Below are 17071 nucleotides of genomic sequence, written 5' to 3' on the forward strand. Positions count from 1 at the left end.
AGTTACCCAGTAAGAAGCAGCGAAAATAGTAGTGAAGAAGTAAAGTAAGAAGAAGAAGAAAAAGGTAGAAAAAGTAGAAAGAGAAACAAGAAAATTCATAAAGTCGCTAATATGACTATATACCGTTTTTGACAGAAACCCACCCACCCACTAACCCTGAATATGAACCAAGCTCAAGACACACATATATCGATCTATATATGCCTCACCAACATGCGCCTTTACAACCCATGCCCAGCGTGACGGCCGTGAAAGTGCCTCTTGCGGTATGCGGCCTTGGTGGGCTGCACATGGACCGTAACCGTAGTCGGCGACGCAGTGGTATACGTAGTGACCGTGACTACCACAACCTCCACATTCGGGTCGACGTAGTTATCACCCTTCGCAGGCGTAGACTCAGCCGTGACACTCGAGTCAACCGCATCGACAGACTTGCTCGGTTCATATCCGTACCCATAGCTGTGCGAGCCGTAGTATCCCTCACCATCATCCTCACCAGCATCAAAATCTGGAGCACCACCATAGACCGCAGACGAAGTTGGCGACGAGTACGAGCTTTCGGTGGAGCTGGATGTGGACTTGGTAGAAGTTGCAGTTGCAGTTGCAGTGCCAGTCGGGGGCGGGCTAGTCGGGTCGTCGGTCAAGTCGTTCTCCTCATCAGTTGGGCAGCCACCATCAGGTGCGTCTTCAGGGCCATAAGTAACTGCATTGCATCCCGGGATCGCCGCAAGCGGGCCTTCGACATCCTCATTAATCGAGGGCTTGATAGTGCACTGGTGCATCTCGTCCTCGGTGTAAAGATCAAAGACATAGCACTCTTCAATGACACCAGAGAGGGAGGTGCACTTGTCGATGGCCTTCTGGAGGATGTCCACGTCCCAGGCATTCATAAAGTCGCCGTGGTACCCGTATCCCAACGGGTCACCCGACGAAAACACAAACGTGCCAGCCTGGCCATTGAACGCCGCAACGTTCCAGATAGTCTCAAAAAACAGACTGACGAGCCTTGTCTCGAAGCCTTCAGGGCAGGTACCGTCGTCCATGAGCGAGGGGTAGCGCATGTGGTCACGGTGGTTGTCAGAATCGTGATCTTCGCCATTCCAGCACGATGGGAAGAACACTTCGGCGCGGAGGCCGTCGGTGCAGTCGGCTGCCATGTTATCGGGCATCTTGCGGAGGCCGAGAGCGGCTTTGGCGGGCTCGGCGTAGTTGAGGCAGTTGAAACCAACGGCTTTCTGGCGGAGGGCGGCTTCGGTGCGGTCGGATGCGGTCCAGAGGGACTTCTCGACGGTTGGGTAGGGAAAGCTTCGAAGCTTGGGGTCACCCGCAATCATTCTGAACCCGGGGGGAATGCTTGGACATCATCTCCACGGGGGAGGTAGTATCTATAGGATTGCTTATTAGTATATTGGAAATCGTCACAATAGCGGGAAATATTGCAACAGGAGGATATCGTCAAAGCAGCAGCAAAAAAAAAGATAAAAAAGATATAAAAACTTACACAAGCATGCCACCAGTCTGGTTGACCTTGTTAAACATGCCAGCCTCATCCTGAAAGTAGAGCTGTGGTGTCCAGTAGGCAGACAGATCTTGTTTGACCTGGCAACTTGTGCAAGTACTCTCCAACAGCAGGGCCTCAGTTGCACTCTGTGAAAACTCTGTTGTAGTGGTGGCCGCAGCGTTAGCTCAGTTCAAGGCTATATTGGTAGTGGTTGATTGTCCGATAATTGTGATAAGGAAAAAGGATTAAAAAAAAAAAAAAGAGACGAACAACAACAGATAATGATGGATACAGTAGTAGCAGCAGCGGATAAAGATAATGCAGTAGTAACAATAGTAGCAGCAAATGATGATGATGATAATGATGATATAAACAACAAAAAAGAACAAAAATAGAATATGAAAATGAAAATGATGGCCAACTTACTATTACCACCATGGATAGTGTGGACATGCTCCGAGACCGCTCCAAAGTGCGTAAGTGGGTCGATTCTCTCCACCGTCAGGCTCTGCCTACACGGCAGGCGCCAAAAAGCACTTGCCTCCAGGGCAAGCAGAGACAGGACAGTCAACTGGCTCAACAACATCTTCGACATGATGGGTTGAATTGATGGCGAGAGAGATGATGATGATGAATTGGAGAAAAAATTAAAGAAGGGGTGGGGGGGTGGGTGGAAGGGGAAGGGAGGGAAGGGGGAAAAAAAGAATGTGAGGAGTATGATAAGGTTTAAACGCACAGCGGAAAGGAAGGAAGGAACGACTACTACTAGCTAGCTTGCTAACCCCGAACAAAGAGAGTGTGGTGCGTGAAAGCTGAAAAGACGGGATGGCGGGGATGAAGAAGGGAGGAAGGGAAGGGGAAGAAGAAGACGACGAAGGAAAGGGAGAGGGGTCACTAATGTATGCACTTCGTGAGTGCGTTGAAGTGAAGGAATGCAGGAACGGACAACTAGGTTTTGCAGAATGCCGGGATGGGGAGGGAGGGAGCGTGACAGAAGGGGGTTTAAGATTTGGGGGTCGTGGTAGTTGGTAGCCAGTGAGAGATACCAGAAATGGGAAACTTACTAGGTGCTAGGTACATGCATTATATTCCCTGCTGGTGCTGCTTAGACTAGTTTTCTAATATATTGCCCACGGTGCTGGCTGCTGCTGTCTCAATCTCGCGAGACCTCTACAATTGAATGAGGAAGTCAACCCACCCACCACCCTGGTGCTTGCTTCCAGGACCCTATCCCATTGTTCCCTCCACCATCATGATCCTCATCCTACTTGTTCTTCTTGTCCTACTTGGTGGGGAGGGGGGTCCATAGTGGTGTAGAGGGGCGCATCGTCGTCGTCCTTCTCATCAACTCAAAGTGCCGTTTCGACGTAGAACAGGTCCAATGTCAGTTCTGCGCTCTGCCATAATAACGCCATAACGCCTTCCCCTACCTAATCTTTTATCGCGCGCCGTTATTTTCTTTATCCACGAGGCCGAGGGAGGGGCGCGCCATGGTCCCACCGATTCAAATCTTCCGATACTGTTGCTCATTTCCTTTTCCCCATTCCTCGCACCTATCGCAACAATCATATCTGCCTTAACAACAATCAACAACAACCCACCGTCTGTGTATGTAGCCAGTCACGGGCGATTCCGCAAGAATTGAATTCCTTCACCGCGCGCAGGAGCTCTCTCTCCCCCCAATTCAATTGCAACGGCCAGTGGTCGTTGTGGAAGGCGGTCCTTCATCGCAAATAGTATTATCTAAACTCTTTTTTTTCTTCTTTCTTTCCAGCTAGCCAACCAGCTACGCCTCTTGAAACCCACCGTTACTTCTTCCACCTGCGGTACTGCGGTACTGTGGTCCCTGAATTCATCTCCTCCCCCGTCCCCCGTCTCTCCTCCCAAAGTCTGCCTAGCGCACCACCCCTGGTTTGTTTATTTCCCGGGTTCTGTAGGGTCTGCTCATGTGCGGTTACTTACTGCTCTCGTCATGAAGTGGTGGTTGTGTTACAGCCAGTCACCCACCTTATCTGCTGGACAGAGAGAGAGAGAGAGAAGGTGCAACCTGAGTCACCTTAATTGCGCGTGCCCTGCCCTGCCCTGCCCATCTGAACCAAACTTTTTTTTTCTCCGGTTCCGTACCTGAAGATAAGGTCGCACCAACCAATCGCGCGCCACAACCACCCGGGCGGCTCTGGCGAGACAGGAACAAGAGTCTATCTTCTCTAAGGGCTGAAACCACCCTTTACCTCGCTCGTTTTCCTCTCACCGGTTAGTTCCTACTCTAACTAACTAAGCAAGCGCGCACGCCACGGGAAATTAAGACAAGCCCCTCCCCTCCCTCCCCTCTCTCTTCCTACGTGTGTGGCTGGCTGTCTCCCTTAGTTCGCTCCTTGAGTAACCAAAGTCTCGGCTGCTGCCGAGACACGACGGTTCCTGACGATCTTGCCTGCGGCCGATGATGTCAACGCGCTCCCTCCACTCCGTTTTGGGCGGGAGATGATGCATAAAATTGGTGCTATGCACGTGCGGCGACTGTGATTTGCTTTTGCTTTTGCTTTACTGACCGCTGGCACTGAGCTAGAGTAGAGTAGGGCGGGAGGGGCTGACCGCTGTAAAGGAAGGAAGGAGGGCGGGAGGGGCTTTTATTACCTTTTGTCCCTTTTCCTTTTCCTTTTCCTTTGTAGATTGTGAGATTATGAGATTGTGGGCTAGAATACGTAAGTAGAAGGGATAAGGATAAGATGAGATGAGGAACCTAAGTGGAAGAGGCTGAAGAGGCTGAAAACCTTCTTCTTCTTCCTCCTCTTCCTATTCTTCCTTTTTCCTCTATCTCTATGCCGCCGAGACAGACAGACAGACAGGCACGCCCGACAAGAAACATCCACAGCAGACCCCCGCCCGGAACACCCCCATCCGCCCACAGCCTCCGTCCGTCAGAAGACGGAAAGTCGCAGTCCCCCAAACCTCCAAAACCCCCAAAACCACTTCACCCCGCCGAGATGAGCCATTGTCTAGCCCCCCTCCCCCGTACGTACGTACGTGAGATCTCTCGTCTATAGCGATATAAGCTGTATGTATTAAATTTCCCGCAGACAATAAAAAAAAAAGAAGAAAATTTGAAAATTTGAAAAATCAAATCTACTACTGTAATTACGGCTGTTTGCGGCGGCCGCCGTCAGGTTTGTTTGTTTGTGTATCTGAGTCTGTGTGTGTGTGTGTGTGTATGTGTTTGTGCGTCCATCCAGCCAGGGGTATCGAGGGGAGGTCCCGGTGAGGAGAGCAGGGGGAAGGAGGAGGGGGGGAGGGAGGAGAGGGAAGAGGCACGTGTAGAGACGGGTGGATTAGGTTTTAAAGCTTCAAAACCTTCTCCTTCTTCTTTGGCAGGCGGGCGGAGGCAAATTCTTTGTTACGTGGAACAAAGGAAGGAAAGAAGGCGAACCTTAGCTATAGCTTCGGGTTGCTTTACAGCCACAGCTTCCTTCCTTTATCCCCAGTCTCCTACCTAGCCTAGCCTACCGAGCCCGTGAGAACGTTAACTCTAATCCCGCCATGAGAACTCTAATCCCACCCACTCACTCGCTGTCGAGGCGCGGCCGGGTCGTTTTTAACCTCGAGCTCTCCGCTGAATTATAACTCAGCTGTCGCCATGATTACTATACAAGAAACATTACCGCGCCGTGGCCAGATATGTAGATTGTCGACACGTATGTAGCTGATGCAGGTACGTACCGGGAGGAGAGTACATATTGCCACTTGTTTCTGTTTCGATTCCTGGCCGCGCCTGTCACGCCCTCCACAGAATAGATGTCACTTCCCACCCCCCCCCCCCCCACAACTCCCTGTAGGTACATGCATATACGTAGAGTAGCACAGCAAGGTTCTGATCTATAGAGTAGAGTAGAGCAGCAACTTATAAATAATATAATATCGATGCGAGTAAGCAAAGATCTGGTACGGGGGAGGGGGGTGTATGATTATAATTGCGAATTCTGCAAATCTGTGGATCTGGGGTAATTACTAAACTGGTGTTATAGATAGAGATGAAGGACTGGCGGTAATATATCTATATATACGCTGGCGCTGGTTGATTGTCTATAGAGTATGTGGGTTAATTAATCTGCATGTATGTATATATAGAAGTTACAGATGATTCGGGGGAGGGTCTCGATTTGGAGGGAGGTTGTAAATAAGTTTTTCTGCGTGATATCGCGGATTCTGTCTATAGCGGCTCTAGACTCTATGTTGAAAATGTTAAATTGATAAAATGCGATTCACTGAAACGAACGGTGTCCAGTTAACCAATCCACAATAAAGACAAATACCGTCTCACTACATGAGGACCACGTACATACCCGCCCCTCCAACTGACCGGCTGTCATTGCTGTCCTTTATCAACAGAAACCTCGCCTTGAATCGCAGTAGCAACCCTCGCCACATAAGATAATGGCTCGTTCCCGGTTCCAAGTACACATCAGGAAAAGACCTTGTTTTTCTGCCCGGCTCGTATTGGGCTGCGGTCATAGAATATCACTCTTCCTATTGATGGCCAGGGGGACTCGGATCAACAAAGTGCGTGTAGTACACTCATTTACTCCGGACCCCAGATAGGGAACTTAAAATATACTGCAACACAGCAACTGAGCGCTCTTCAATACCTGCCCCGATCCATGCACTCGTGAAAGCAATGCGTGCACACGGCATCGAGCGGTCCATCCATACATATACACTGTATACCGCGGAACTAGCTAGGAGGAGGCCGGCCAGTCGAGGGTTTGCATCAAACTACACCCCGTTAAGCGGCGGTGCGAAATCTTCGGCCAGGGCCGAGGGCGGGGAGAGAGGGGGAGTGAATGGTGCGCGGAGGGTAAGGGTCGGCGGCTGAAGTTGAGTTCTTTGATCGTATCCAACGCGTAGGAACACAGCTTCTCACTCGATAGCAGCACCTATATATGCCAAGCTTCTTACTTCGATCCTCCCCCCTCGACACTAGGAGCCTTACTAATAATGCGTATGCGCCTCCACAAAATAACCCACGACATGCAGTGCGAAATCGGATTCGCAATCTAGAAGAGCAAGAACCAACCGCAAGCTTCGAATTCCAGAACTCCCTGTGCACCGGTAGATGGAACTTCACCCACCCACCGTTAGTCCCGCAAGTATATACGAGCGCCGCAATAACGCAGGAGCACAAGTACCTGTCCCAAGTTTGTGCATCTTACACCACTCCTCCCCGGTACCTGGCACCATAGCTACATGTAATGCGCGCACACGGCGTCTTGATAAGCCTGGTAACCAGCTGCAGCTAGGAGAAAAGGATGTTCAGCCCTCGACCTCGACCTCGACCTCGGCCTCGCACTAACGGCCGAAAAAAGAAAATACGGGAGAGAGATATCAAGAAGAGTGCGGCTGAAACTTTTTAGTTGCGTAAAAGCTTAACTTGGGCCTAGAAGCGAAGCTTGAGGGTGACTGTGGAGTGAGTGTGTGTGTGGCCGGTGTTTTCTCCGATGTGCCAAGGTTGGGTGGTAGCAGAGGGAGGGGTCACCTAGATGAGTAAACAATTGAGCACAAAAGGTAGAAGAGGTTGCAATTACTTGTAAGTTCGCTTTCCGTCTCTAAGGCTAGCGGATTAGGTTTCTATCTCTGGGATCAAGGAATTCGCGGAGTCACGGATTCTCACTCGATCTCGTTACCCAGTGCTCGGTTGGGCCGCCAGTTGTTGTGTCAGTATCTATGTTTAGCGGTACCTGCAGCACCCAGGGACGAGGAGTGGAGTCGAATCTAGATTTTAGTCAGTTCAGGGGATATCGACGTCGATGTCTTTTGGTGGTGATTGTTACACGATTGTTAAGAGCTAGTACAATATGTTGCAGGGGTCCCCTCGTCAGCTAGGAAGCCTGGTTTGGTGTAAGGCGATCAGACATAGAACATTGTCTCGTATCGACATCAGGTATATTGTGCCTAGAGTTTGTGTTTAACTCTAGTGTTTGGAGGTAGGAATTTTCAAGCAGGGACGAGGGCGATGACTGAAGTTCAGCATCAACCCCTAGGTGTTATTTATATACACGATTCTGATCGACTTCGTTGATGGTCTTGGGTTTATCACTAGTATGACAGAGGGGTAGTCTTGGGACTATTTATATCCATGGCCGACGGGCATAGGTGGTGGGCGCTCCTTGATGCAAACTAGCCTAAAGCGCGCCTAGCGGAGTACACCTATGCCCGGCAGCGGGCGCGGGCATGAGGTTGTCATGTTGAAAAAAAAGATGAGATGATATATTGCGTATAATGCACATGTAGTCGCTCCCTTATGCCCACCACTGGCACAAGGACAACTGGCCCGCACTTAGTAGTTCCAACGATCGTCTATCCTAGGCCTAGATCTAGCCACCCGCAGTACCTATTAACCCCATGTGATCCCGCAAAAGCTTAACCACGTCCCTCTGTCCATTCTTCACCGCAACATCAAAAGCACTCCCCTCATCACCACTCTCAACACCAACATCCGCCCCGTTCTCCAAAAGCAGCTTTACCACCTCACAATGCCCAAGACTCGAAGCAGCATACAGGGCACCCCACTTCTTATACGTGCATCTAACATTTGGATCCGCTCCACCCCCCAGAAGCAATTGCACAATCATGTAAAAACCCTTCGCAGCCGCCCAGCAAAGAGCGACGCTTCTGATCTCCCCTCTTTCTCCCTCCACGTCGCCACCACACTCCAGCAAAAGCTTCACTACCTCATATCGCCCATGGAAAGCCGCAGAGTCGAGGGCCGTCATCCCGGCAGTGGCGCATGGTACATTGGGGTCCGCACCTTTCTTCAGAAGAGTCTCGACAATCCACAATGATCCGTTGCTGCTCGCAATGAAGAGCATTGTCTGCCCATGCTTGTTTACGGCATTGATGTTTGGCGGCTCCAGTGCCCATAATGCCTCCAGCTGCTCTCCAAATCCATACACGGCGGCGATATGCCACGGGGTCAGTTCGTCAAACTTGAGCTCTTCCATGGAGTCTATCAATATCTCCCCCATGCTCCTTTCAACCTCATGGGTTTTTCCAGACTCAGGCATGCGGTACTCGAAGGTGCGCTCCGAATTTGGTATTCGATAAGTATCAAACAAATCCGCATATGCGTTGTACCAGTCCTTAGAGTGTGTATTCAAGAACCTTATCAGCTGCTCCGATAACTCTGCGTCCTCCTGCTGGTCCATGCACGCCTGTACATGCAGCGGCCAGAACAACACCGGATACCTGCTGGCATAATCGTCCAAGTCGACCTCCACCAGAGTGTCCAGCCCACCCAGGAAGGCAAGACAAATCTTAGCAACCAGAGCATGTGCAGCAGCCATGGGCGCACATCTCCTTTCGAGGAAATCTCGCACTGACGGATGCGCGATCTGCACAACGTCCGACTGCCGGTCTATGATAAGGAGTCCATGGCACAACTTGAGCAAAACGTTTCCCGCCAGCCTTTTTTCCTCGTGGGGGAGGGTCAGAAAGACCAGGTTTGACAGTTCGTCGGGTGAGCATGGCTCGAATGCACACAACACCCACATCAATGTTTGTAGTGCGATCTCAGGCCCTGGAACTGGCTCTGTTTGTATCCGCTCATAGGTAGCTTCGTATAATTCTTCTAGACTCTGTGGAGGCCTTGCTAGACGCTCCCTCACGTCGTTTTCGGCGCTCAGGGAAAGTATTAGTTCGATCTGAAACTGGGTCCACCAGAGCCTATCAGAAGCGTGGCTAGTTATATACAAACATCAGCCTCTAGCTCTAGTTACTCAGAATGTACTTGATATAATATATATACGAAACGCCATACACTCCCCGGGATCCGTCAACAATAGCATGAACAATTTGGCTTCTCAACTCGTCCGAGGACTCGCCGCGCAAAAACTGTCTTTCTTCGACAGACGCCGTCATTCTACGCCGGAGGCACTTCTCGATGGCGTCTATATTATCATCGATCCGAGCGTTCGGGACGGCGCTTTTTCACCTCATGTATCAGATCAGTCGAACATCATCTCAAGTGGGTATACTTTGAATTCGTACATTATTCCGGGGTCATTTTGAGCTACTACCAGTGCACTGATTGATAATATTGGTGATTCTTCCATGGGTGGTAGTTGCTGGTTTGTACATAAGATGTGATGTTCGCACTGCATCAGCTGAAAATAAGGGATTCAGTGAGTGTGGGTGGTTCCGATCCCTCCTTCGCTCAGGTGTGGCATGGCTACTTCCGCTATTCATAAAAGCCAAGAATCATGATCTATCACTCACAACTCATGCGCCTGGGCAGCAACGGGTGCTCTATGGATCTCGCAGGAACAGATTCATTTCAAAGGCTCTAGCTAGCTCCTAGCAGTCCTTATTCAAAGCGCCCTCCTAAGAGCGGAACGGGCTGGTACGTGTTTCCCCGCGTCTAGAAACACGAGTTCTCACTCGGGGGTCTTCCGCCCATGGCCACTCAACCCGTGTTCCTCTAATACCAACCACAGTTGGTTCTCTATACCAACCACAGCTAGCCGCAGCCGCATTTGTCGCACAGCGATCTTTGTCGATACTGCGTACTGCGCGCAAAGCATACGAACCACTCTGCAAGGCTTGGGTATTGAACCCCCCTTCCCCGCGGAGATCTCCTATACCTACTCACCATCCCCTGGTACTATACTCCTTCACTCCCGGGCCCTACACATGGCACTCATATTCAGGATTGAGAATTAGAATTAATACTAACACATCACCACCACACCCCACCGGACTCACACTCCACAGCCAAAACCAAAACTCAACATAAAAACAAGAATCCAACGACACCAACACACAGCGTAACCGCCAGAGCAAAACATTCACACGAGCCAGCCGCAGCCAGCCGCAGCACCACAAAAGACGCAAAAGTACTAACACCTATTGGCCCATCCAGAAGTATGAGCACAACCCCCCATTCCAATTGCAATTGGCCCGCTTAGTTACAAACACAGCCTCTCACTCGGCCCCTTCCATCCACTCAGATCCCCCAGCCAGGAACCACCAACCACCAGCTACATACGACCAAAGCCGTAAACGAGCCAACAGGAACTCCTCTCTGGGCTCCGCATCTCATCTAGCTCATCTCATCTCTTCGCATCGCCGCGAACCTACCAGGACAATCCCTGTATGTACCCCGAACAGGGAGCACCGCTGTCCGTTGTCTATTTTAGCCTTTTCGCCGCCATTTCTCGTATATTCCCCATAACCCAAGAACCTGGAGGCGTGACTGCGCAGAAAACCTCGGCATCTAGAGCCTAGACCTAGGGGTAGAGGTAGCTGGTACCGGTAGAGATAAGACAGTGGCGCCGGCGGTATTTGGGCTGTTTCAAGGAAGCTTGGAGTAAAGGATAGCCTGGGCTGTTAAACTTGGCGAGATCCGGGATGGTGAAATAGGTGTCTGGATGGCGGGCCCTGTCTAATTGTTTAGTTGTTTCACGATGGTAGGTGGATTCGTCGGGGTTGAGGGGTGGGGGTGGGGGTGGGGGTAGTCGAGTCATTTTTCATGATGCGGGGACTAACGAAGGTTAAGCGGTCGAGTTTGTTGGGTGGATATAGGATTGATACTAACCATATAAGCTGAGGTAGCTATGCGCTTCCTTGCAATTAGGTGATGGGGTGGGGGGAACGAGCAATTCATTAGAGTATATATAATTCGCTGCTTTTAGACAAAAAAGCGGCACCGCAGATCAACCCATTGCTACTAATATTCTGAGATTTCTTTATTATATACCGCGCGCGTATAAACATTTCACCCTTGGTTGTATTTTTTTTTTTCTTTCCCAAATTAAACGTCCGGATCTTCCTCATGACGAAGGGATTCCGCGGACTTGGACTACCTAGCTAAGAGCTCCGCGTACGCGCCAAATCTAAGGACGATTGAGTTTTGTAGTTAAATCCTCAAGCATACCTGTATGTTTAGGGGATTTGCGTGCGAAGCATCACGTCCCCGTACCGCTTCCTCTTCCCTTCAATTTCCATTTTTTTTTCTTTCTTTCTATTTCGCGCTTCCTTGCGCGGAAAAGAGTGAGTGGATGACGGGAGTGCAATTTATTCTTTTTATTTAATTACACAATATATAGTAATCACGCATAAAATCAATATGGAAAGGGCCTAAAATAACACAGTTTTCGGTATACATGCTCTGCAATAACACATGCTGCAAAAAGACACAGTTCGCTGTCTACTCAACAAAGACATCGGAAAATGCCAGTAATAAGGGTCTTGTTTTGGGAAATTAAACATTAAAAATGTATTCCTAATTTATTCCACTACAAGAAAAGAAGGAAAGAAAAAAGCGTTCTATAAAACTACAAAAGGTACTGCACCGACTTATTAAGACATTTGCGACTGCTACCCCCACCCCTGGTTTGAGCCCAGGATCTTATGTGTGTTTGGTTGTATCCTGGGTACTCTCGGTGTCGACGATGTTGGCCGGTTTTTGTGTTCACTCTCTTTTGTGTTTGGATTCACGACGATCCGAACGATGAAATAAATATTTTCTTAGTTCTATAGACAGAGGGAGAATTTCATTTGCGTTATCGACGACGACAAAATGAATGATGATAGATGATGGAAGAAGAAGAGGAAGTTACAAATCTAACTATGAGGTAGTCCTGCTGTGGACACCTTACAAAAGCATTGTCTATGTCGTCACGTGAACGCTGACTAATCCGTGACACCTAATGTGCCCAACAACGAGCAGCCTATCTACTAGACCACGCCCATACTTGAGCTTGGCAGTGTGCCAAGAGGAAGTCATTTTCCGTTAATACCGTTAATACATGTATTAATGATGCAACAGCTGAGCTAGTCACAAATTATCACTCGCTCTACTCTATGTTACATGTACGAGTACATACTTTAAGTGCTACATGTATGTACTAAGCTTTCTTGATAATATCTGAGCAAACACCATGCATATATGTAGCCCTCTCCACCTCCGCCACCACAACGAAACACGAAAAACAAAGTTCAATAGAGCGATTCTTATACGATGACCCTTAATTCCAAATACGTGCCTCCTGCGCCATATAACTACGCCCGCTGTAATCAAACGTGCAGAATCATGCGACGAATATATTTCGTAGTAAATTCGTGTCACACCAACTTGCATCATCAGTGTATCAAGGAGAAATAAGAAGCAAAGATGCCAAGAGCCACTGTTCTGGGTATAGTAAGGACCCGCCAATCACAGAATATCACGCCATGTTCGGCAACAGCAAGTTATGACAAGTTAATTTTTTTTCTACAGTAACACGGTAGGTACAACAACCTCAAGATTGCAAAACATAATTTTAAAAACCAGCAGCATCAATGATTAAATCTATAATACAGGGTATGTATATACTCGCTGCCATCACAAAAAAGAAAGAAGAAAGACCTCAAAAAGCCGCGCCGGAAAGAAAACCTAAAAACATAGAAAAGAAGAAAAAGAGCGTGACTATGACTTCGTACATTTTAAACCCTTGCTATCCTCATTAGACCACATCGAACCTAATAAGGGTATCTGCCATGGAGTTCCTGTTATCTGACGCCTGAACAGCTGGCTCTCCATCCAGCGTGACCATGTTGATGACACCAATGGTGTTAATGTTCATCAAACTGATGGAGGTGCTGTCCTGAATCTCCAACATGTTCTCTTGGCAGTTTGAGCCCCCAGCCCTGCTGCTACAGTTTGTGCTATAGTCCTCGAAGAAAGAGTAGAGTCCTGCACCGTACACCAGCATATCCGAGCTCTCAAGGATTCTGAGACCCCATGACTTGCGGCAGGAGGCAGTGGTGCAAGTCTCGTAGGTAGGGTCGTTGAACTCATTGTCGACGGGGAAGATACCAGTGGCGACAGGGTTAGACTGATAGTAGGGAGTCTCGGTCTGGCCGACAGCCATGAAGACGTTGCTGGTGTTCTGGAACTGGTACTGGTAGAGGACATTGTGCTCTGATGCGACACCGTACATCCAGACTGGGCCAACCTCGCTCTCGGCATAGATACCACGGGCGTTGTAGAGGGTGACACGGTTGAATGGGGCATCAAGAGCATGATCACTGGTCCACGCCCAGACGTTCTCCATGTAGACACTAGCAGTCTTTCCAATGTGCATCAGCATGAAAGCGGCAAAGCAGCTGGTGTTTGGTGTTGTGATACGGGCGGTGCCGTTTCCAGTTCCGGCACCAAGCTCGTTTGCCAGACATTCAGCGTTGTTCAAGTCGGTACCAGCGGAGCCACCCACACGGAAATGGACGTCCCACATGGCGTTAACACCTTGTTCGCCTTCTGGGTCGGCGGAGTTCCACTCAAGGAGCACTGCACCAATTTGAGGACCCTTGGTCTGGAAGAGGAGATCAGACATCTCAACTGTACCAACGTCGCCAGGGTTTCCAACTTGGAAGACAGGGATGGGGTTGTTGACATCTTTGAAAGCATCACCATTGGCCATAATGACAGACCAAGCCTCACCAACGACACGAGTTCCAGTGGGAACGAAGACAGTGTCAGAGACAATGTACACTCCGTGGTCAAAGTAGATGATCTTCCCTGAGTCCGCATTTTCCTTGAAAGCAGTCCTGAGAACCTCGGTATCATCAGTCACACCGTCACCCTTGGCACCAAGTTCCTTGACGGAGACAAAATTTGAAACATCCTCATCCTCGTAATGGGGTCTTGTGCGCTCGAAGATGGTCTCTGAGCCAGATGTAAGAAGCGTTGCAGGCTTTTCAACGTTACGGGTAAGAACTCCCTGGACTGAAGCAACAGTGCCATTTCCACCAGAGTAGTCTCTGCCCTGGCCCCAGAGGTCGATGGTAGTATCACCTTCTCCGGAAAGGATGGTAGCATTGTTACCGATGTTGAAAACAGCCTTGGGGACGTTGTTGAACTGGACGTTATCGAGAATGACCGTGCCCGCAGCATCTAGGGTGGAGATCGAGGTCTTGTTTGTGCGGATACCGATTGGGGTGTTGGAGATGGAGGAGTCAAGAACAATCATCGAACCAAGAGTTGCCGATCCAGTTTTTGCATCCACAGACGAGATATCAATACCAACGCCGCAGTCCTGGATGTTAACGGACTTGAAGGTCCATTGCCAGTTCCAGACCATCATGATTGCAGTCTTGCAGTTGGTAAAGGTGAAGTTACGGGTCATGAACTGTTGGTTTCCCATGAATGCACACTCGTTACCACCGTTGAAGGAGAGATCGCTCATAAACCCGCCAGACCCGTTCTCCATGAAGATACCACGGTCCTTCCTGGTCTCGTTCTGGGAACCCTCGAAGTGGATGTTCTGCAGAGTGGTTGCCTGTGCAACCTGCCAATGGATACCGGTAGGCACCTCGACGGATGTCATACCAGTGGTATCGAGGATGAAGTTACGGACAATGCGGAAGAAGTTGTTCTGGTTGGTGTACCACTGGGCACCGTAGCCCCCGGGGATGTACGGGTCAGCATCAATGAGGGCGAGACCAGTGAAGTTGGCAGTACCCTTGATGGTGGGGCGGTTGGTTGGGTCACCGATGAGTTGGGAATAGTAAACTGCAATGATAGGGCTGGAAATGGAGTATGTTCCAGGTGGGAAATAAACTACAGCGGGAGTGACGGTCGAGGAGTCGCAGGTTCCGCCCATGCAGCGGGCACCTTCCTGGATGGCAGCGTTGATGGCATTTGTGTCATCAGTGACTCCATCACCTGTTTATTTTGGATTAGCAACCGATTTTGAGAAACGGGGGAGAGTGAGAGTAGTATACCTTTAGCACCATAGTCACGGACATTCCTGAACACTTTGTATGTGGATGAAGCATTGTTGAAAGTGGCGACACCCCTCTTCTCAATAGTCTCAAGCCAGTAAGACGAAGAAGGAGTATTATCATTAACGTCGACTTCTGCATCGACTCCAAAAGTGCCTTCTGTGTCGACACTAAGCGTGGTGTTTTCCACCTCGACGTGAAGACCTCTATGGCGATGCACACCATGAACAGAAGCAGCAGAGACCGCCTGAAGAGTGGCCACCAGGGCAAGAATCTAGAAGATGAGGTTAGAATAAGCTACATCAGCCAAGAATGATCCAGAGGTGCGTGCATAAAGCTTGCACGTGGGTCAGGGGGAAAGTTGTACTTACAGAAAAGCCAAACGTGACCAGATTCTGCCGATGACTAGCACCGGGGCTGGTGAAAGATACCATGACGGTGGGTATGTGGTTTTAAGTTTAAGTTATCTGCGGTGGGGATGTCCGTGTTAGATCGAGGTAAGGGGTAAATGGTGAAAATGTTATCAAACACCTACGATTTCAGAGAGCGAGAGTATGTTTTATAAAGTAAACAGAAAATGAATAATGAACGAATTCAAGGATTAGAGAGTGTGGTTATGAAAGGGTTGTCTACTGAAAGAAAGAAAGAGAGGAAGAGAATGGGGGGGGGAGGTGGATGAAATAGTCTTTAATGTTTTTCTTTGCTTTCGACTCACTTTCTATGGTAGCTAAGTGTAGACGCGGTGATTCACTATTTTTAAATTTTGGCGAGGGGCCGACGGGGCTTGGGGTATGTCTGAAACATTGAATGATCTGCAACTTGCAATCTACCCTTTCCGTCTGTGTTCCTGGCATCAAAGAAAGTTATCTCCGGCGAAGCCGCATTCAAGTTTAATCAGTTTGTTGGTCCCCAGCACAGCTTGAATATGCGCCGCCATTAACAGCCCCTGCCCAGATCTTTGGGATTCGCGCTCTCGCTTCTCTAAATTTTTTTGAGCCATTGGAATTAGGTTTTGGGTGAAAACTACACCTGCGTCGAAACTCTATCGTCCCCGTTTTGTGCACATCGAAACGGACAAGGGGTGTCAACTGCCATGCCCCTGAGGCTCTGAGCTTGCGCAACGGTATACCCATGCATGATTCGATGCGAACCTTTCCACTTAAGCTTGGTCCTGCATAACTACCTCATTCGACCGCCACTCTGCAGAAAAGTGGGACCTTTATCATTTCTCGCTAAGGATGGGTGCCTCTGATTCGACAGCAAGACTGCCTATCGTCAAACAGTAGGTAGGCACTTGACGAGGTGAATCGTCAAAGAGCCACTGACCGCTCTCAGCGGATGGATTGCAGCGACACGTAGGTTCATACCTAACTCCCTAAACTTAATTCACGTTTGAGAGCTCTATCTCCCTCTCACTCATAAGTAACGTCGTGGAAAACCATTGCTCAGTGATGGATGAGAGGAGGTCCATATTCTCTCTGTATGAAAAGTCTAAGTGTTGTCAGTCAACAAAGACTGTTTCATGATGCCTGCAGGTCCACTACGTTTCTACCCCCTGAGCGATACATACATAATTCGGTTACCGTGTAGTATGGGAATAGCTTGGGCGTCTAGAAGCACACGCAATCTCATGAGATGTTTACTCAGCCCTATACTTCAGCCATCTGAGCAATAACCAGGAACCCCCACGTCCAATACCGACCCTTCATATAGGTACGGCGCTGTACATAGCTTGTCCTTATCTAGCCAAGGTCCTCTTTTCCACTATCAGATCCGACGTCGAAAGGCGAGTCAGCGCTGAAAAACTCTTCACGAAGC

The 17071-nt window shown here is 49.3% G+C and overlaps 3 protein-coding genes across 3 annotated transcripts; all 3 read right to left on the reverse strand.

The window, feature by feature from the left end:
* Positions 1–221: 221 nt before the first annotated feature.
* On the reverse strand, positions 222–2096 carry LAJ45_09094 (uncharacterized protein; the record flags this gene model as incomplete). The annotated part of the gene is made up of 3 exons (XM_046118639.1): positions 222–1335; positions 1502–1658; positions 1928–2096. The coding sequence occupies 3 exons, from the start codon at positions 2094–2096 to the stop codon at positions 222–224; spliced, it is 1440 nt and encodes a 479-aa protein (XP_045968024.1).
* Positions 2097–7866: 5770 nt separating this feature from the next.
* Positions 7867–9603, reverse strand: LAJ45_09095 (uncharacterized protein; the record flags this gene model as incomplete). The annotated part of the gene is made up of 3 exons (XM_046118640.1): positions 7867–9229; positions 9309–9473; positions 9539–9603. 3 exons carry the CDS (start codon positions 9601–9603, stop codon positions 7867–7869), a joined length of 1593 nt encoding a protein of 530 aa, XP_045968025.1.
* Positions 9604–12993: 3390 nt separating this feature from the next.
* Positions 12994–15687, reverse strand: LAJ45_09096 (uncharacterized protein; the record flags this gene model as incomplete). The annotated part of the gene is made up of 4 exons (XM_046118641.1): positions 12994–13842; positions 13924–15194; positions 15254–15527; positions 15625–15687. 4 exons carry the CDS (start codon positions 15685–15687, stop codon positions 12994–12996), a joined length of 2457 nt encoding a protein of 818 aa, XP_045968026.1.
* Positions 15688–17071: the final 1384 nt, after the last annotated feature.

The sequence above is a fragment of the Morchella importuna genome (assembly GCF_003444635.1).
Source record: "Morchella importuna strain M04M26 chromosome Unknown Morimp01GS034, whole genome shotgun sequence".
NCBI lineage: Eukaryota > Fungi > Ascomycota > Pezizomycetes > Pezizales > Morchellaceae > Morchella > Morchella importuna.